At 38.2% G+C, this 22,950-nt stretch overlaps 1 protein-coding gene across 1 annotated transcript in view; it reads right to left on the minus strand.

Moving 5' to 3' along the window:
- The window catches only part of LOC129410978 (receptor-type tyrosine-protein phosphatase T-like), a 197,364-nt gene that overhangs the window by 117,103 nt on the left and 57,311 nt on the right, over positions 1-22,950 (minus strand). Inside the window, 2 exon segments of the mRNA XM_055160282.1 lie at positions 18,367-18,449; positions 18,451-18,490. Coding sequence (XP_055016257.1) covers positions 18,367-18,449; positions 18,451-18,490 — 123 coding nt within the window.

The following is a 22,950-nucleotide window of genomic DNA, read 5'->3' on the forward strand; positions in this document are numbered from 1 at the left end:
ATAAATCAGGCTGCTGGTGAAGGTGTCGGTATGACCGGGCTGCCAGATATGTGCCGGGTGTCACACATCGGTGGCTGTGACGCATATTTTGAGTGACAAACACATTAAAAACGTTTTATTTTAATGTTTCAAGAATAAAAAGCATGAGAACTTCACACATCAATTACTAGAGATGGGTGCGTCGGAGGAGAGGGAGCAGCCCAAGAAAAATCCCGCACATTGTTTTACTTGGAAATTGTGAGATTTATTAGGACAAACCGTGCAACGTTTCTGAACTAGGCCTTCGTCAAACAAACTATGTTCAAACTATCTCTGTGTTCTAATGTTTCAATATTACCATTACCTACAAATTTAGAATTACATTTAAAAATGAACAAACTAAAATAAAAAATACATTGCAATTAAATGTTCATCATATAATTTCCAAAGTCACAGGGAGCCACAATAGAAGGATGAAAGAGCCACATGCGGTTCTGGAGCCGTGGGTTGCCAACCCCTGGTCCAAATGATTAAAATTTTTCCGAATGCATTCCAGGATTGCTACAGTCATGGTAAAGCTAAGAACAATCAGCATGTTAACATCGAACTTCCTGGTTTTCTGACAATAAAGCGCTTTATAATTGCAGACCGTACACAGCAGACTGATTTCTAACCTGCTACTTTACATAATTTTAATTTAAATCAGCTAAACTTTCCACCTCCTTCTATCTGAACCAGTTTTTGTAACACGGACGACTGTAACTGTGGCAGTAAAGCGACTTCCTTATAAGCAGAGGTTGCCGGTTCAAACCCCTCGAGTCCCTTCCCCCCCATTTGCCTGCGTTAACGTGGTGAGTGAGTGATTTGCGGTGACCGTGGAGACTGCCGGAGCATTCTGGGTAATTACAGCCTTTCACATTGCCACAGGCTGAAAACAAACACATGGAATATTGATAGTGAATTGTTAATAATAGCTGTTAGCTGTGATTCTAGTGTTTACAGAACAGCTCAGCGTGAGTAATTAGCGATTAGCGAGCTGTGTTTTATGCATACAATGATGGATGTGTGACAACAGAGCAGCTATAGCCTGGAAGAAATACAATTCTGCTAAATTAAAGTGGCGGTACCAGATTTCTTTTTTCATATAGTTGAGAAAATGCATCTTGCCCCAGTACACATATATTGTACTAGTATAAGCAGGTCAAAACAAGGCTGTGTGCGGGAAAGAGATTTTAATCGTCCAAGAATCAGGAAGTACACTGTTGGCTCTGAAAGTTGTGAAAAGCGCTTGTAAATTAAAGAATAACTTTGGACCTCTAGAGAAAACAAACTCGTTTTTTTTTTTTTTTTTTTTTACACATTATATACACTACCGGTCAAAAGTTTTAGAACACCCTAATTTTTCCAAGTATTTATTGCAATTCAAGTCGTGCAAGTCCAATGAAGAGCTCGAAATGGTACAAAGGTAAATACTGAACAGACAGAGGTTAAAAAAGATAAAAGATACAAAAGACAAGTCCAAGCTCTGCCCAAACTACCTCAGGAAAAAAGAACAAGATGGAAAACTTGAAAACATGAAGTGTCCAGCACAGTCTCCAAACTTAAACCCCATCGAGATGGTTTGGGATGAACTGGACAGAAGAGTGAAAGCCAAACAACCTACAAGTGCCACACATTTATGAAAACTTCTACAACAGCCTTGGGGAGAACTTTCTGAAGAATATTTGATTTCTATTGTAGAAAGAATGAGCCACGCGTGTGTTCAGCTGTTATATCTGCCAAAAGTGGACACTTTGAATAGTCAGAAGTTTAGAAAACGTTTTGGTCTATAAATTGATTCCATGATTTCTTTTTCAACTCAGATTGCTTATTTGTTCTATGCTTTCATTTCAGAGTGCAATGACACAATAAACTGATTAAATAGGCTACCAATGGTGTCACGGGGTGGTTCACAACACATTATTACAGCGAATAAAAGTACAAATAAAAGTAAACAAGCAACAAATGGTAAAAACGAAAGAAGAATTTGTTTATTTTCATGGTTTTGTACTGTTAAGCGAAATGTGTTTATGAAAAAGAAAGAAAATATAGCCCCAAAGATGTGATTGTTGTCAGCTAAAAAGACTTTAAGCCATAAGATAAATGTGGCAGGATTGTGGAGCTGGTCCCAAACAAATAACAATAAGGTTCGGATAAGTTTAAGTTTGGATAATTCTTCAAAAACAGTGAATCTCCCAAGTTTAGAAAACGTTTTGGTCTATAATTGATTCCATGATTTCTTTTTCAACTCAGATTGCTTATTTGTTCTATGCTTTCATTTCAGAGCGCAATGACACAATAAACTGAATAACTTTCAGTCAAAAACTATAAAAAGTGTGTTCTAAAACTTTTCACCAGTCGTGTATACACAGTATTAATCAGAAATGGTGTTTTAAAAAAAAACGTTGCTACTGAAAAAAATTATACAGGGAGGAAGTTAGAAAACAACATCAGAAATCACACGGTTTCAATTTTCCCTAGATTGTTACGCAACTGATGACTTCCATGTCCAGATGAGCACCTTTGAAACCTTTTCTACCTTTAAAAGTGTATCTTTTTTTGTGAAGGGTCCGTCAAATGCTTTTCTCCATGAAGACGTTATTGCATGGAATGTTTCACCGTATGGCATTAAACCTTACTATCTTCATAGAGACCAAACTAGATCAAGTTACAGGTCAGATCTATGGACACGCAAACACATTTTTGTTTATTCAAAGTAGTATTCAAAGGAATGTTAACCTGGCCCGCACCAGATAGATGTGTGTGTCACTCTGAATTGAGTTCTACACATTATCAATCTGGAAGGACTCTCGCTGAAAGTATTTGTTAATCTAGTTGAGAGAAAAGCACAGACCTCTCCCCGTCTACAAAAGCACTTACCTTCTGCATGTGTCCACAAACAAAATGGTCCGTACTGACACTAATATAGTCTAAAGTATGTCTCTCATGTTTGTTTTGGTTCATTTGGACGTTTCTCCTTTGGTTTCAGCACAAACGTCAAAGCTGCTCTGCGATCGGCTCATCTGATGAACCTCACTTTTCAAACAGTGAGAGATACAGGACAACATTCATACCATACTCCCTACAACTGTACAACAACTCACCCTTATGTAATGGATAACTATGTCCTGTCAGTCATCATATCATTGTTGCACTGGTTTCCTTATGACCTCTTGTATAAAGTTGTGATTTTATATTTTATTACTTATCTTTCTATGTTATTTTGACTTGTACATTTACATTTATATAATTATGTCTTATTTGACACCAGTCTCTTGCTACTCTTTTTTTGCTACTTATTTAGAATTTATTATTACCATTTATATTTTTGCTCTTTGTTATTATAATATATTGTGATGTGTGAGCTACTGTGTCCAAATAATTCCCCTTGTGGATCAGTAAACTTTGTCTAAGTCCGTGTCTAAGGTCACGTTCAGACTGCAGCCTGAAGTGACCCAAGTCTGATTTTTTGGCTCCTATGTGACCTGTATCTGATCTTTTAATGACAGTCTGAACGACACAGATCCAGTTTTTTCAAATGCGACCCAGGCCACTTGGATATGTGCTCCTAAAACCGATACATATCCGATCTTTTGACATGTGACTTCAGTCTGAACGGCCAAAGCGCATTCGTCCAACCTACATGTTATCAACAAGACACAAACGTCACTATTCTGCGCTGAAGTAGGCGAAAATTGTTAATGAACTCCGTGTCACTGATGCGAAGCACATCACCACTCACCACTCTTGGCTACGTCTCCGCATCCACACGTTCCTTTCAACGGACGTCGCTGCCGCTGCCCCACAAAAAGCCACGGCAAAAACCTCGTCCTTCTCCTTCTCAATCTCCTCCTTAAAACAAGTAAGTTGTTCATGTTCTGGCTCCGGTACGAGAGGAACTTTAAAATCTCCAGGTGCTCAATGCTCGCGTCCATGTTTGGACAACTTCCGTAAACACAGAGCACGCTCGCTGCGGTTGACGTCGTTGTTTCCTCCAGTGCACATGCGGGACACTTTTGGGCCGCTTAATGTTCACACTGGAGATCACATACAAGTCACATTTAATTGGAAATGTGAACGACCTCGCAAAAAATCGGACTTCACAAAAAAATCCGAATTGAGCGTTAAAGGTTGTAGAGAGGATTTTTTTAAGGAAAGAGAAATACAGCGACAGTCCTTTTTCAAATGTAGTGCATGCGTGACACCAACTTCCTCCTCCACAGCTCCCTCTAGAAATAATTTAGAGGCCGACACCTCAGTTTTTAGTCCCTTTGTCTGTTTCAGTCGTGCAGTCACTGAAAGGAATCTCCAAGAATCACCTCAGTTTGTCTTCGCTCCTTTTCTCCTTCTCTTCTTCTTTCAGCGACCTCAAAAACCGACTTTCTTTTGCGGTGAACCGGTCCTGGATTCTCGTCCGACATCGCTACAAACTTTATGCGAACTGCGAGAGAGCCACAATTAGAAAAAGCCTCTAAGAACTGCTGCATAGTTACCTTAGAAAACGTAGGGAGTTTGATTGACAACCTAACCTAAATGAGGCAGCCTCGTTTTCTATTGGCTGATGTTTATCTGGCCTCAACACGTCCACAGTTGATAGATTTTCTTTCTTTTTTTTTTTTTGGTCATCATAATTACAAAGCTGCTGCGTCTCTGTAATGGTATTTTAAACTTTCATTGACAATTTGAAACAAACAAAAAATCCTCCATACAACCTTTAAGCCCTGCAGTCTGAACGTAGCCTAAGTCTAAACTACCAACCTTCAGATCAGTGGACAGATACTCTACCAATTACCTCTACTACTACTACTACCAAATACCCACATACATACTGCGATTGGCCCACCTGATTAACCTTACAGCAGCTGCATACCAACAGATTCTCATGAGTATTGTAAGAACGGTGGTGTTTCATTGCTCTCGTGAAGGTAGTATATCACTCAAGAGTCAAATGCAGCTGTTGTCTCCACGTTTCAGAATACAGCCTTATATACAAAGTGCATTCAGATATGGTTGTTCACATATGTTACATGACTGAAGCTTGATCTACATACAGCAGATGATGCCTCACACAGGATTAAACGTGCGCAGACAAGCGGAAAATTACAATTTACCAACATGAAACGATAAAGACATTCAGACAGCGAGGGCCGTGTAAATGGACACAGTGTTCTGCAGGACTGATGTTCAATGAAGATTTGGGTCAGGAAAAAATGACAGTTGTTCACAGGCAGATTTAGATTTTTTTAGCAAGTTCGATAGGCTTAAGGTTGGTTAATGAAACATGTGAATGAAGCTAATGATGAGGGAACAAAAATAATATTGTTAAAAGTAAAAAAAGACAAGTTTAGATCATTTTCTTATCACTTTTAATGTTGTTTCCTCATCATAAAAACATAACGAGTTTATATTCACACATTTTAACACACAAAACCTGCATATTTGACATATTTGAGTTCTTCTCTCAAACTAAAAACACTCTGTTCCAACTTGTGATGTCATGTGGTAATACAGGAAGTACTCCACTGTGTTTTTAAACTCCATACACCTTCACTAGAATCAACTGGATGATTTCAGGGCTGGAATTTCTACTCTCTACTACATCACAACGTGGAAGAGAGCCTTTTGAGCTTTGGAGATGTACACAAACTAATACTAAAGGGTTACTCAAATGTGTGTGAATGAAACAAAACACAATTTCAGGTATGTTTTTGAGGAGGTAACAACATTATAACATGACTTAAAGCTCACAAGAGTCAATTTTGCGTAATATAAGACCTTTAAGATCTGTTATCGTACCACTATTCTCCCTGATTTTGCAAAACTTATTGGAATATTTACAATCTGTCTTTGCATTTTATCGACTAAACCAGTTTTCAAACTATACACACACACTGTATAATCTTATAACTTATTTGTAATATAATTTGTATAGAAAGTTCTTCCACAAATTCCATGTAATGAGCCTAAAATCTGTGCACTTTGTAACCTTTCTGATGGAGGAAAGCTGGAGCTGATTGTCTCCATGGAGATGTGACTGTTTTGCCTTGATTGTTCCACGGTATGGAAACAAACTTGGTAATCACAATAGAGACAGGTTAATGGTCAGATCTATGGAGAAGCAAGCCTGCACAGTATTCATGTTTTTAAGGGCTGCTCGATTTTGGAAAAAAAAATCATTATCACGGTTATTTTGGTCAATATTGAAATCAGGATTATTCAAACTATAATTTTTTAGTTACACGATGCATTTATTTGGCATTTCTCTCTCAAAAAAATCACTTTTTTATTGATAATTAACGCAAAACTTTCAAATTCAAAATAAATATAGGCTACAAATATGAACTTTAAAGCAGTTTTGAAATATACAAAACAAACAAAAAAAGGAATAAAACATACTTTAAACATGAAATAAAGCATAAAAAGCATAAATGTATCCAAAATAAACTACATATCCAGCTGTTGTACAATCTCTATATTTAAGTCTATTTATTTATTTGTATGTTGTATTAATTTATTACTTAATTTATTTGTTTGTATGTTGTATTAATTAATTAATTAATTATTTGTATGTTGTATTAATTAATTTATTTGTATGTTGTATTTATTTATTTATTTGTGTGTTGTATTTATTTATTTATTTATTTTATATGTTGTATTTATTTATTTATTTGCATGTTGTATTTATTTATTTATGAATGTTATTTGTATGTTGTATTTATTTATGTGTTTATTTAAATAGAAAAATATACCAAAATAAAATTTGTTAAGCTTTAAATTGTTTCAACTTGATTATATGAGTTTGGAGATAGTTTGACACACAAATCAAAATCGCAATCACAATTCTGAGCTATAAAACACTTGGAATATCGATATGTTTAATGACCTACTGTGGAATATTCCAATAAAATAACATCTCCATGGAGACAAGCAAGTGGCAGACCGTCCACTTTAGAAGTTACATAGCGCCCTTTTTAAATGCTTTATAAAAATACTTGTTGATTTCGGCTCAGACTGAAGAAACCACCAGAGACAACGCCATATCTGCAAAACTTTACTCACATTTATTCATTATTGATTCATATTTGCATTTCAGCGTTCTTAATCCCAATTGATTTTAATGTCAAAACTTTAACTTTCCACAAGTTTAGTTCTGAACTGCACTTTTAAATTCAATTCCTTTTGGGTGCTTGGAAAAGTCTTAGAAACATAAAAATGAAAAAGGAAGGCGTGAGTGACCTAAATACTATCATCTGTCATTTATGAAAAATTAATTGACGGGATAATTCTGCCATCTGTAAAAATCTCCAGTTTTATCCCAAAGTGATATAGACGATTCCACTGTGTCTTTGTGTGACTTCACTCAAGCTGCTCCCCAGATACTTAATGTAATGTTATCTGTATTTCTCTTTGAATAAAACACACTTTACTGTACTTTATACACACATTTGACAAAAATACGACAGGCTTACAGTTATACCACAAGGGTATTTATATAGAAATCTAGACCAAATCTCTGATAATATTAGATGAAGCAACCAAAATGTAAATAGTCACATTTTTATAAAGTACTTTTCTACCTTCAAAACGTTTCACATCAAGAAACCACTCATTTATACAAACGTTCATACACTAGTGTACACAGACACTGGGAGTGAGGTGGGTTAAGTGTCTTGCCCAAGGACACAACAATAGCTTTCATCTGTGGGAGCCAGAATTGCACCGCCAACCTGTGAATGAGTGGATTTGACCGCCCTACTAATGATGTTTCCTTCAAGTCAAGAGTGGGTGCCAACTTTCAGATGAGTGGATAAATATTCTACCAACTACCACATTTTTTGGATGCACCGGCTTATAATGTACAATATCAATAATGTTGAATTATCTCGTCTATTTTCATACATAAGATGCACCGGATTATAAGGTGCAAACAAACAAAACAAACAGACGGCACTTGAGACTGAACCCTTAGCCCAGGCATCCATGATCCATTGGCAGATCTTGGCGTAATTTCCCCGCCGTTGCCTCCTTGTCTTGGTGAATGTGAATTATGAATGTGAATGTGGTTGATAATTTAAGTTTGTCTTTTTTTTTTTTTTTTTTTTCTACAAGGAGGGCTCAAATATACACTGAGTAATAATGTGTTTAATGCAGCTTTCCGCACATTTGTTTACGTTTTACAGAAACAAAACTTAAAACCACATGACTAATTTGCAAAAACGATAAGAAAAAAACTGTCCGTTCCTTGTGCGCTGATGCGGTCAGCTTCTGTCGCTCTAAAGACTGTAAATTGGGCTTTATTCCGCGAGGCTCCTGACTACGGTAGCCGTAATGCTCCGACAATCCATCAAGTAGTGCGGCTTTGTAGCTTAACAAAGTCGTACTAAATCATTTTGACAGATTTGTGAGTGCTGTGTACCACATAAAATCAGTTCAAGGTCAGTAAGCACAACCAGAATCAATACATAGGGCGCACCGGATTATAAGGCAAACTGTCAATTTTTGAGAAAATTAAAGGATTTGAAGTGCACCTTATAGTCTGAAAAATACAATACTATTACTATCCACATACCTGCTTGCCCTGTCTGGATATATTAATGATTTGTGTCTGGCATGTTCCATAGTAGGACATTAAACGTATCTTACATTTATTCAACTATATATTCTACAAAACATTTGGGGTCACCTTTCAACAGACCTGACCTGTGTCTGTGTCATGTTTACCTTCATGGAGATAGATACAGTATTGTTTAATGCCGTACTGTGAAGCATTCCAGGCAAGTGACTTTGACAAAGCATTAACAAAGAATTTATAATACTGATAGTTTACTAAGTGTAATTCAGGCTTAGTGATCACTTTTATTAAGAAGTTAGGGTATTAATTACACTAATAATTCTTACACTCACAGTAAGAATGGATGTTTTTAGACGTTAACAACAACACCTGAAACTGGTGATAAGTTTATTGGGAAACATTCCAGGCAAAGCTATAACATCCCTAAGAAGACAACCAGAAAAGTTACACGTTGCACATTTAAATGACACGCATGACTCCACTGTATCTCTGGTATTTAACGTACACAGTCTTCTCTCTCCTCTCCGCTCTTATCTGTGCGCCCCTGACAGCTCTATCTGCTCCTGTCACACTCATTTGACCAATCAGATCATCCGTCTGTCTGCAGACTTCTCGCTCTCTTCTGTGGAACATAAAGACGGGTTCACTGTCAAAGAGACTGACAGCTCTGCACTGCTCTGACACTAACACTGCATTTTTAAAAGATAAGTTAAAGCTCATACGCTGCTGGCCCATAATCGTCCCTAAAATGTCCCAGATGCTTTCTTAAAGGACCTGTACCTGATTTTTTTTCCACGTGTTTGAGCAAATTTTGTCATTCTCCAGTACAGATAACATATTTTCTGGGCTATTAGGCACGCTCTTAAGCCTCCAACCCCATCAAAAAACGACCGCGCGCCCCACAATCCAGAGCGCCCTATACACGAATCCACTCGGGTGTCCCAGCACGACTTCAGTAAACTACAAAGCCGCACCACCCGCAGCGCACGCAAACACACACGGAGCAGACAGCGACCGCGCAGCGAAAAACACCCGCAGCCACACTCATCACTCCACGAGGACGAGGAACGGAACGGAGGAACAAACCGAAAAAGCGAGTGCAATGTGCCACTTCTAGACACAACTGAACAACTGAGTCACTGCGAACACGCCGACAATCCAGCGGTCCCAGACAGCACCCTCCCTACACGCCACAACTGAACAAAGCCCAGAGTCACCGTGAACGCCACAAACAAAGACCAACTGACCCATCCAACTGTTGTGTTTCGTTTAAAGTTCGGTGCGGTTTATTTGTGAAAAAAGTTGGAAAATAGACCATTTAATGACAGTGCGCCTTATAATCCAGAGCGCCTAATAGCCCGGAAAATAAGGTATATGGTATAAGTAGCTCTTGAGGTCACAATAAATCTGCGGTGTATTGTCTGCATTTATAAAAAAGTGTTTTGTTGTTGTCTCCAAATCAGGAAGTGTAGTTCGCATGCTAATTGATGTTTCCAAAACTCCACTCTCTGAAAGTTGTGAAAAGTGCTTATATATGTAAACTCATCACGGTGAATAAGTAGGATGGTCAGAATATATAAGGCCGGGGTGACAAACTCAAATTCACAGAGGGTCAAAATTAAAAACTAGGACTAAGTCGTGGGCCAAACTAAATATTTATTGAAAAATTTCAACAACATCTGCATGTTTTCTCTACTTTTGAGATATGTAATGTTAAAAGTTTAATAATAATTTTGCTTAAATCCTGAATCCAGAACAAGCACAATATAAAATAATAACAAAATATAAAAAAAGAAATAAATAATGTCTCTATGGCCTACCTGTAGCCGGCGAGCCAGCTCTAATACATGTTTATATGATCTCGCGGGCCAAATATAATTATATCATGGACCAAATTTGGCCCCCGGGTCTGAGTTTGACATGTCTGACATAAGGTAGGAGGAATTACTTTGGATCAAACCTGCTTAAAATGAGCTAGTTGTGTTTTTCACGTTTTTCAAGACAATAAAAATCAGGTACAGCAACATTGTCATTTTTTTTCACTTTGGTTCAGTGGGTTCACAATCATTTTCTTCTTAAAATGCCAAGAGCTTGCATACAGTATATTTATATTTAATAAGACAAAAGATAAAATATGCCCATTTTTGTTTTCTCCCAGAATAAAAATGAATAGGGAGTCGTTTGTGAGCCAGAAGAGCCAGGAGCTGATCCAAAAGAACTGAATCTTTGAAAAATGCCAGACTGCCATGAGATCTATAAAACTGCTTTAAAAAGAAATGTAAATGTAGACAGTCTGAGTTTTGACCCTATCCACAGTATATCGACTACACCAAATGTAGAGTTACGTATCAGGAAGTACGCCGTAGCATGCTAGTTGGTGCTTATAAACTCATGAGTAGGAACCTTCGATTGCATAAAGTAAATGATGACTACGTTTGCACCACTACAAATCACAAAAGCAATCAACAATGACCATCCAATCACAGCTCAAGTAGCATTTAACCTTCAACCTCTGACCTTTGACCCCATCAGCTCCGCTCCACGCCGAGCACGAAATGGAAGCTTCAGCAACTTGGGTAATTTTCCGTCTAAAAGTGACCGTCTTTTGTGCTCGGTAATGATTTGGCTAATGATTTGTTTGCACTCTCTCCAATCAAAAGCCAGACAGTTTGATTTCACCAACAATTTGAAGTTTTTCAGTAAATTTGGTACAAAGCGTCATTTGAAGTCTGGAGAATGAAGAACACAAAGAAAACCCTCGAGAGATTTACGCAAAATCGATCTTTTCAAAAAGCTCTGTGACACCCAGACAATAATAAACATTGTTTGTAGACAACACAGGCTTGCTATGAATTATTTAGGTTAAGATGTCTACAACGGTGACAAGACTAGTGATAAATACTGTTATTATAGAAGCTACAATTTAAAGGTGCATTCTGTTACTTTTTCTGGTGTAGGGTCCAACTGCTGGTATCCACTGAGATGTAACAGCTGTACCAAAAATGACAATAAACTTATACTTACAGTTAAAGGTGCACTATGTAACTTTTCTGGTGGAGGGTCTGCCACCTGCTTGTCTCTATGTAAATGTTATTGCTTTGTCTGGAATGTTCCACAGTATGGCAATAAACACACAAACTCTCCATAGAGATGAGTAAATGACGACTCCAGGTCAAGTTACAGATCAAATGTATGAAGAGGTTTGCCCACTCTTATTATATATTGTATGCTGGGGGGTTTGACCTCAAGGTCACACGGGCTTTTCTGTATTAAGTTTACATGTCTCTCCCTGTGTCTGGGCAAGATTCCTCCTGAGTAAGAGTACCTCAAGATCTGGAGATGGGCCCTGGGGTGTGACCATAGACCAGTGTTTCCCAAAGATTTGGTCACGACTAGGCTTGGGCATTCATCATTAACGTTTTTATATTAAAATGATCATCATTATTATTACTATCTGCACTACTAATCTGCATAAATAAATTCAACTTTACGACATATAAACCGTAACCACTCTAGAGCCACATCAATCCGTTTGAGGTTATAATGTGTTTAATTCAGTTTTGCGCAACTCTCACAGAAACGAAACTTAAAACCGCATCGCTAATTTGCATAAACTAAGCGAAGATAAAACTACAGCTCTTGTGTCGCTGATGCGGTCAATTTCTGTTGGATTAAAAGACATGACTCAGTGGAATACAGGTTAGTGTGACCATATTTGCGTTTGTCAAAACCAGGACACCGTACGGGGGGAGGGAGGTGGGGACTCGTCATCGACATTGCGCGACTCTCACCTGGCAAAGCTTTTTCCCACTGGACACCGAAACATATGTGTGCTGCTTTGTACACTGTGCACATGGACTCACACTTGTCCCGAACGCAACGGAAAGCGTGGAATTTCTTGTACAAATCATCGTTAAATACGCATTTGTGCTTCGGTACGTTGCAGACTGACCGAATGTTTGTGTCTCGCTCCTTCTGAGTGCAGAGAGACACATGTACAGACCTGTTTGGTCACGCTACGCACAGCAACCTACATTCGGTTTGTCGATTAAAATTAACGTAATCGATGAAATTCTTAATGATCAATTATCGATTAATCGATTAATCATGCCCATCCCTAGTCACGACCCTCAGGTGGGTCGCAAGAGATTTTTTTTTGTGTCGCCTTGTCAGGATCTGCATGTAGGTCTGCAATATACAGGGCTACATTTAAAGTCCAAATAGGCGACTTATGGATCCTTTTATTGCTGGTTCAATGACTGCTTTTCATTGTTTAAAACTTGAGTAATACTAATTGTTCAGAGAGACACGATCACTCAACAACAATAAAATATCCTCATTAATGTTCAATAAAGGTCAAATCCACCTTTATTTTGTGATTTACAAATAACGTCTATTGACTTATAGGTGAAGTCTTGAAGGTTTGTGACTTTTAAATATGGGTCCCCAGAAAAAAGTTTGGGAAAACACTGTCATAGACTAAATCGACATAGCCATCCCGCTAGCCGCTACATTGCAAATAGGAAGTGTTCATGGGGTTGCTTCCGGCTCCATTGACTCCAGCTCCAATTAAGTTTACATTGAAAATTTGTCTCCCCTCTCTCTGTAACTGCTGCTGTGAGCCTCATCATTTTGGTCTTAAAATGTTCGTATTGATTTGCTCTGAATGATCCTGATGTTCTTATTAAGCTGTTTTGTCCGTAAATACATTCCTATTCCTAAAATGTAATTCTGCTGTAAATTTGCCCCTATAACCGCAGGCCTCGGTGAGCTTCATTTGACTAGAGCCGAACGCTATGGGTAACGTCACGCTCACTTGGGCCACTTCTTTATACAGTCTATGGACACCTGCTGCTTTTGACGGGACAGGACGGGTCAAATAAAGACAACAAATTTTGCTATGGGGACCTTGACTTTCATATGTTTAATGCCATACTGTGGAACCTTTCAGCTAAAGCAATGACATCTCCATGGAAACAAACAGCTATCCCATCGCTCAACCACGAAACTTACCAAGTGCACCTTTAACAAAACAGACAAAGTGGTACTACAAAACTGAGTAAGGTGACTTTTCATTATTTTGAAAGGTGCTCAGAAAATAAACGTATTATTATTATTATCCAGATTAATCACAATCAAATCCAAATTACAACTTGAATGGCCCCAATTAGCAAAATCACAAAGGCTGCAATTACCAAGCCAGACCAGACATAATTACTCCTCATTGTTTTGAGAATGGTGAAATTCAATTGTTCATCTGCAGGCCAGAAACTATACAATAAAGTGAAAATGACCTATCAGGAAACAAAACAGTCTTCAAAATGTACAATTCTGTATTAATTTTCGTCCATGTATTTCTTTCTTAAATTGTAAAAGCACATCTTGAGGTCTAAATGAGAGAGCTGTGTTTTGTCTGTGTTTAATTGTCTGAAAAGCAGGAAGTGCAGGGTTAGCATGCTACTTGTTGTTAGTAAATCTCTGCTCTGGCCTCTGAAAGTTGTGAAACACGCTTATAAACTCATCATAATGAATAATTAGGCTGCTCAGAACGTAAGTGAAGTAAGTGAAAAATAACTTTGGACCACTGAAAACTGCTTTTAATGTTTTAAAGAAAGTAAAAATCAGGTACAGTGCCTTTAATTATCCTCAATAAAGCACGAATAAAGACTAAAATTACCAAATAGAGATGATTCAAGGTTAGTAACTCTTAAATTTTACCCCTTAAATCTGCATTTTGTAACTTTTCTGGTGGAGGGTCCGTCAAATGGTTTTCTTCAAGGAGATGTTATTGCTTTTTCTGGAATGCTTCACAGTATGGTAAACCTTTCTATCGTCATGGAGACCAAACCAGGCCAAGATACAGGTCAGATCTGTGGAGAGGCGACCCCGCTCACAGTCAGAATGCCTGTTTTTGTAGGCATTTTCGAGCTATAAAACCACCTGTGATTGAATAAATGTAAGGTAGAGCTGTTTAATGTTATACTGTGGAACATTCCAGGCAGAGCAATGACATAGAAACCATAGAAACAAGCAAAAAGTTACACACTGCATCTTTAAAGTGTTAGTGTGTAACTTTCTGGAGCTGGAAAGTTAAATGCATGATATAGAAAGAAAACCGTTAAAACCTTACTTTGGAACATTGCCCATTGAGACAGAAATGTTTTGTGGAAGATTAAAGCCCAAGCAACAACATCTCTACGGAAACAAGCACGTGCATCCCTCCTCTAAACCTGAATCGGGTTTGTGGAGATGCAAGTCCGCTCCTAACAGGGCACATGTTTTTTTTTCTATGTTTTTCAGTGCAATAAAGACACCCATAATGAAAAAAAACTTAATAAAACATTGCATCTATATTAGTCAAATTTTTGGTAGAAAAGTTAATTCAGTTGTTAGTAAGCCTGAAGCATTCTTAATTAACAATTTTCTCATTATGCTTTAGTAAAGTTAAAGAAGTTGTAGCTATTTTAAAGTACCATGCATGTCTTTTTAATTAGTTTTTTAATTTTTATTTTTAGTTATTAGTTGTTAGTTGTAGATCTAATCACAATAGGCTCCATTCACAGTTACCAAAAGTCCGTTTAGAAACATGAAAATGACGACTTCTGGTGTAGTTACCGACATGAAATGATAAAACCGTGGACTCAGCAGCAGCATCTTCACAACCTGCCAAAGTTTTCCATGGGGGGACGTGACTCTAATCGTGTCTTCAATGTCATTGTCTGTTGATCCGCCGAACATAACGGAACGCTACAGTGGCATCTTGTTATTTTATTTATTCATATTTTTAAAGTTAGGCAAGTTATAATACACACATTGACATCTAGATGAAGAAAACCAGGCCACGTTTTCGTTTTTTCCCAAATTTGGTCAGAGTTACTCTCGCCAACAGAGCCCGAAGTAAGTCGTCACCCGCATCTTTCCAAACGTTTTTCGGTTTTGTGAAGCGTGAACAGAGCCCATTGCAACACTTCGGAAAAATCACTATTCCATATTTTTTCCCGTAGTTGTTCAGTCTTGCAAGAAAATCCATTAGCAAACATGGTGCATCAGTTTGACAAGCGTTGCGGCGCATTATAGACAGATGACCACACGCACACACACACACACACACACACACACACAGAGTTAACTGGCAGCTTTACTGGATCTAAAGAGACAGAGATAGGAGCAGAGACGGAGCGCTCACTCTGATGTGGGAGAGATTGAGACGTTAGCGTTGACATGAGAGGATGAGAGGAGAGTAATGTGTCCTACATAGAGAAAAGCAGAAGCATATTGACTGGTAGTATACGTGTTTAAACTTCACTACAATTTTCACGTAACTACTTTCTCCACGTAAAGAAAATTTAACTGGTAATTAGCCTAAGCTGCGTTCCTAAATAAAATTACAATCACAACTGAACCTCAAACTGAAAAAAAGAGAGAGTTGGGTTGTCAAAATTATTCAAAATCAGATACTAGGGATGTAAAGATATCAAAATCCCTCGATATGATATTTTCACAATATGCATCTCACGGTTTGATATTTATTGTGATATTTTGTGGAGGTTTACAGAATTAATATGCTACAAGCCCTGGAAAGCCGCTGATACTGTTATAATATGAAGAATTAAGATGTAAAAGTGCTTAATAACAGTTATTTCTTCATGTAGGCTGTACTGACAACACCAAAGGATCATGGTCTATGTAGTTCCCATTGTTGTTTTTAGCTACTGCTGTAACATAAAGTAATTCAAAGTGCTTTACAGAATAAAAAAGACATTAAAATCACAAAGAAAGATATTAAAATCACCATAACTACTAATTTAAGACTTGTAATTTGATATATTGTGATGGCCTCTGATATTATTGTGAGACTTTTGACGATGCGGTATCACGATATTTCGGTCACTGTTACATCCCGATCAGATACTAATCAATACTTAAACTGGCATCGAAACTAGATACTCATTTGCGCGGGTCTCGATACTGAAAAAGTCACATTCACAGGTCAAAAATGAACTTTTCTGAATAGCTTTTGAATGATTTGTGCTGTATCAGAAGAAGTATAAGAGCACATAGATTAGTTTACGACCAAGGACACTGAAGGATTACACATAGTATATAAAACCAGACAGTAATACATGAGGAAAATACTACAATTTAATGTTGACAATTACATTCGAAGTGTGTTTTTTATTATCGTTGTGGTGTCAAGTATATTCCTTAGTTGGTATCAAAATCGAAAACACTAATAGAGACTCTTTTTTGAGAGTACTGGAAAAGAATTTTAGTAGTAGGATCTGGCAACCCAATGGAAAAAAAGTAAATTTGCTTTTTTGAAGTACAAATGTTATGCACATAGTCAAGTACTTTAGTTATGTGGTTATATATATGTTTTTTTCTGAGCACATATTCTTATTTCAGAACGCAAATACGCCAAAAAATCTTACATATTACATTTTAACTTTTACAATTTGAATTTCAATATTGTTTTGAATAGAAATTTAATGTATATATTTCTTCCTTTTTTTTTTTTTTTCATTATTGATTTGCATTTAAATTTCAAATAAAAACTTTGCACTAATACATCTGTTCCTTCTTATGCACCGAACTTAAAAGGAGCAGATAATGTTTATGAAGATGCTGGAGACAGGAGTGACCTATTTATTGTGATCTGCCATTTAGGAAAAGTAAAAATAGTGAAGTATTAGTGATACTGAGTCAAAGTTCAGCGAAAATCACTGCGATAATGTCAACGCTCACAGACAGATGTGGTTCAAGAGAAGAAAAAGAGGACAGAGACACAAGACAGAGAGAAGAGAAAGAAGAGAAGAGAGGGAAGAAGAGATAGAAGATAGAGAGAAGACAGAGAGAGAAACAGAAGAGATATGAGAGAGAGAGAGAGAGAGACAGAAGAGAGAGAGAGATAGAGAGAAGAGAGAGAGACAGAAGAGAGAGAGAGAGAGAGATAGAAGAGATAGAAGAGGCAAGAAGAAAGAGAAAGTAGGGAAGAAGAGCTAGAAGAGAGAGAAAAGAGATAGAAGAGACTGATAGAAGAAAGAGAGAAGAGCGCAAGAGGTAAAAGAGAGAGAGATAGAAGAGACAGAATAGAGAGAGAGAAGAGAAGAGAGAGAAACAGAAAGAGAGAAAAAGAAAAGGAGAGAGAATAAAGAAAGAGCGTGAGAAAGAGATAGCGTGTGAGAGATTTTCCCCATATTGAGATCATATCACATTTTAAAGATACATTATGGAACCTTTCTGATAGAGGTTCTGCCGCACGCTTGTCTCAATGGAGATACTAAAATTTCAAGCTCAATGTTGATAAAGAATAGACTCGATACTCAATACTGATTTTGATTTCCAAATGATCATTTTAAAAGCCCTTTTTTAGACAATATTGTAGTTTTTTATACTAAGTAATAGTATTTGCTTCTGGTTTTACACCGTGGTCTTCTGATAAAAATCCAGTTTTATCCAGTTTATGTGACTTCTTCAGTATCGATACTTGCTCAAATGAGTATCTAGTTTTGATACTAGTTTCAGTATTGATTAGTACTTCGATACTTTTGACAACCCTGCGAGCAATACGATCTCCATAGTAACAAGCAAGTGGCAGACTTCACCAGAAAAGTTTCTTAGTACATCACTCAATTTTAAGCAAAGCAGCAAACTGAACACCTTAGCGTTATATGCAGTATATTTTCTTTTGATATAGATAATTTGTCAGAGAATATTACAATAAGAGTCATTTTGCGATACGTTGTGGCAGTAACAGTAAAGGGAGGGGGCTGTACCGGTGGGCAGGGCTGGGTCCATGGTGGTCTTCTCCCACGAGTTGACTTGCTCCCAGGTAAATCCATTGGTGCCCAGAGACACTGTAGCCACAGCTGCTGTACGACTCCTCGAAGGTGCAGCCTCCTGTCACACAAACACAAAGACCTGTTAGAAGAGTCCTGTTTGAAAGAAGAACTGAAAACTTAAAGGTCCTATATTACACAAAATTGACTCTTGTGAGCTTTAAACCATGTTATAATGTTGTTGCCTCATCAAAAACAAACCTGGAGTTGTTTTGTTTCATTCACACATGTTTGAGTAATGCTTTACTATTAATCTGCCTTCATATCAAAAGCTGAAAATGCTCTGTTTAACCTTGTAATGTCATGAAGCAGTAGTTTTTAAGGTAACAGCTACACTTTATTTTTAGTTCAGTAGAGATCATCAATTCTGGGGCTGAAATCATCCAAATGATTCTGGTGAAGGTGGATGGAGTTTAAAAACACAGTGGAGCACTTCCTGTATTACCAAATGATATCACAATGTGGAACAGAGCATTTTCAGTTAGAGAAAGAAGAATTCAAGCTAAATGTGCAGGGTTTGTGTGTTAAACGTGTAAATGAAACAAAACACAACTCCAGGTCTGTTTGTGATGAGGAAACAACATTATAGCATCAAGGCACTTCACATTCACACACTCATAGATCAGTGTACGCAAACACTGGGGGGCGAGGTAGGTTAAGTGTCACAACAACAGGATCTGACCGCTCAGCCAATGATGTTTATGTGGAGAGCAAGATTCGAACCACCAACCAAGTGGACAAATGCTCTACCAACTGAGCTACTATCGCCCTGATCAGAACACAGATTGAGATCATATGTCACATAGATCAGAAAACAGTGTAATACGGACTGTATTGTTTCCAGGAAATCAAACATTTAAAGCCATTTTATTAGTTTTCAATTAGATAAAACTGCATTAATCATGATCAAAAAACATGAAGAAAAATACTACAGTATACAGTAAAAATGACAGTTTTTTTCTTGTAATATCAGCCTGCCCTATACACATTTACATCAGGGGTCTCCCACTTTATTCTTCCAGTGAGTTACCTTTACAAAGAGAATGCCAGAGAGCTACTAGTTTTAGCTGTCACAAGAAATGGAGCATGTTTAAGGGCCACAGCGAGGCTTAAATGAGGTTCCGTTAGACACTTATGAAACTTAAACCATTACCCAATTACCGTATTTTCCGGGCTATTAGACGCGCTCTTAAGTCTCTAACCCCATCAAAAAACGGCCGCGCGCCCCACAATCCAGAGCGCCCTGTACACGAATCCACTCGGGTGTCCCAGCACGACTTCAGTAAACTACAAAGCCGCACCACCCGCAGCGCACGCAAACACACACGGAGCAGACAGCGACCGTGCAGCGAAACACACTCGCAGCCACACTCATCACTCAACGCCGACGAGGAACGGAACGGAGGAACGAACTGAAAAAGCGAGTCCAATGTGCCACTCTGAGCCAAAACTGAACAACTGAGTCACTGCGAACACGCCGACAATCCTGCGGTCCCAGACAGCACCCTCCCTACACGCCACAACTGAACAAAGCCCAGAGTCACTGTGAACGCGCCAAACAAAGTCCAACTGACCCATCCAACTGTTGTGTTTCTTTTAAAGTCCAGTGCGGTTTATTTGTGAAAAGAGTTCGAAAATAGACCATTTAATGACAGTGCGTCTTATAATCCAGAGCGCCTAATAGCCTGGAAAATACGGTATTAGTGCACAACGTTAGGCATTAAAATAATACATGTGTAATAGTAATAGGCATTTAATGAATCAAATTTTACTTATTCAGGACAATACGTGTAATTCAGAAATCCCCTCTCCAAGGGGTTGGAGAGCTACTGGGAGCTCCCGAGCTACAGTTTGGAGACCCCCGTTTTACATACATTTCCGAAATCCTGTTCAAACTGGACTAGACTAAAAATCTTAAACTTCTCCTGACGCGCATGCGAACGCAGCAACCCTATCTCACCAGAGACAAGACACAGCTATCATCGCGTGTCATTCTGATTGGACACGCTTATTTCCTGGTTATTTAAGGACTCATTTTCCGGCGCGTTAGCCTTCACTGCTCGCCCCAGGATACACGCACACGCTCATAATCCCACATATGTTTGACACACTGCAGTTTAATGTGTCCTGAAGTGTGTGATGAGGCTGTCACTGCGCGCTGTACTTCATGTGTGTTACTGGGTGAAAGAGAAGTCACTGCTTTTCAATGTATTCACAAAGAAAACGCGTAAACCGAAGCCGGAGGCAAAAGAAGCAATTTATTTTAAAGGTCCTATTATGCGAAAATTTGACTTTTGTGAGTTTTAAAGGTCCTATATTACACAAAATTGACTCTTGTGAAGTTTAAGGCATGTTAAAATATTGTTACCTTCTCAAAAACATACCTGGAGTTTAGGCCTGTAACGATAACAGATTTTGCTGGACGAGTAATTGACAAAGAATTTATTGCGATAAACGATAATATGGACATTTTGAGACCAATTTCAACTAATATAATGACCATGGAATAAAAATGCAAATACACCCTTTCAAAGATCAATAAACCTTACTTTCTAAAGAATATTCAACACAGGAAATGTAAGACAACCAAAAACAACAGGCCTAAATAAAACATAGGACATAGGACTATCCTAATGTGTCTGGCTCACAGCGAGAACTTGTTAACAAAAATGCACTTGAATAAACCACTGTTGAATCAAATACAACCAAAGCATTAAATAAAATGGATTATTAAGTCTCTGTAACAAAATTGCCCTTAAAAATTATGTTAGTTATTGACTTATATTGGAATATAGTGGCTCCTCTGTCTGTGGCTGCTGCTGTGAGCCTCGGCATTTTGGTCATTTAAATGTTCGTATTAACCCGCGACACAGGATGCTGTTGCTATGAGGGAGTCACTGTCCTGTCCAGTATCGTGTCGGTGTCTTGTGAGATTTCAGTGGATTTCGGGCTTTCCCGGGGGCTAGGTTAGATCTGTCCCTCGGGTTTGGGTTTATCGTCTGTCGGAGCTTGTGCCATTCCTTCTCGTTGTTTTCGCTCTCACTGCATTTGAAGCATGTGGCTGTTGAGACGTGTCCCGCTCACCGGTGTTGATTTGGCATCGTGACTTGTTTTGTCACTCGGCGATGAACTGTTTCGGTTCTGACTAGGGATGGGCATTCGATGAAATTTTCTTAATCGATCGTCGGAAAGATTAACGATTATCGATTAATCATCAACGTTTTTATATTAAAATGATCATCATTATTATTACTATCTGCACTACTAATCTGCATAAATAAATTCAACTTTACGACATATAAACCGTAACGACTCTAGAGCCACATCAATCCGTTTGAGATTTTAATGTGTTTAATTCAGTTTTGCGCAACTCTCACAGAAACGAAACTTAAAACCGCATCGCTAATTTGCATAAACTCAGCGAAGATAAAACTACAGCTCTTGTGTCGCTGATGCGGTCAACTTCTGTCGGATTAAAAGAAGTGATTCAGTGGAAAACAGGTTAGTGTGACCAGATTTGTGTTTGTCAAAACCAGGACAGCGTACGGGGGGTGGGAGGTGGGGACTCGTCATCGTCATTGCGCGACTCTCACCTAGCAAAACTTTTTCCCACTGGACACCGAAACATATGTTCCTGCTTTATACACTGTGCACATGGACTCACACTTGTCCCGAACGCAACAGAAAGCGTGGAATTTCTTGTACAAATCATCGTTAAATACACATTTGTGCTTCGGTACGCTGCAGACTGACCGACTGTTTGTGACTCGCTCCTTCTGAGTGCAAAGAGACACATGTACAGACCCCTGTTTGGTCACGCTACGCACAGCAACCTACATTCGGTTTGTCGATTAAAATTAAGGTAATCGATGAAATTCTTAATGATCAATTATCGATTAATCGATTAATCATGCCCATCCCTAGTTCTGACAGCGGCACTTGTGTTGCGGCTTCATGTTTTGCCGCACAGACAACGTCACTTTCTGCACTCAGACTACGCGCGCATCCACTTTGTTAATAAACACAGCGCACGTTGGTTCAAGCATCATTACGATTATTAAACGAGAGGCGTCAGAGAGCGATAGAAGCCTTCTAACATTCACCCTCTTTGAGAGCGAGAGAGAGCGAAGAAAACAAACAAGCATGCAAATACAAGTTACTGCGGCGGGAAAAGTTATCGAGCTCGTTAAAAGTTACCGTACGATTAATTGATTATCGTTACAGGCCTACTGGAGTTGTGTTTTGTTTCATTCACACATCACACAAGATTACAAAACAGACCAGAAAATAGTCTAATATAAGTCCTAGAAGGCAAAAACAGGAAGATGAACAGCTATGTACTATAAATAGTCACAGAAATAAAGAAGAAATATAAATGTAGAAGCATTTCCAAACTCCATTAAATAAAAAAAAAAAAAACCTTTGAAGACTGAAGTACCAATTGACATTCTTTGCTTCTAGTCTGACTTTGGCTCGTGCTATAAACCTGTCCACTGGAAAACACACTATCTCCTTTCCACA

The sequence above is a fragment of the Boleophthalmus pectinirostris genome, unplaced genomic scaffold (assembly GCF_026225935.1).
Source record: "Boleophthalmus pectinirostris isolate CB_2022bp ecotype Guang Dong unplaced genomic scaffold, ASM2622593v1 HiC_scaffold_3, whole genome shotgun sequence".
NCBI classification, from domain to species: Eukaryota; Metazoa; Chordata; class Actinopteri; order Gobiiformes; family Gobiidae; genus Boleophthalmus; species Boleophthalmus pectinirostris.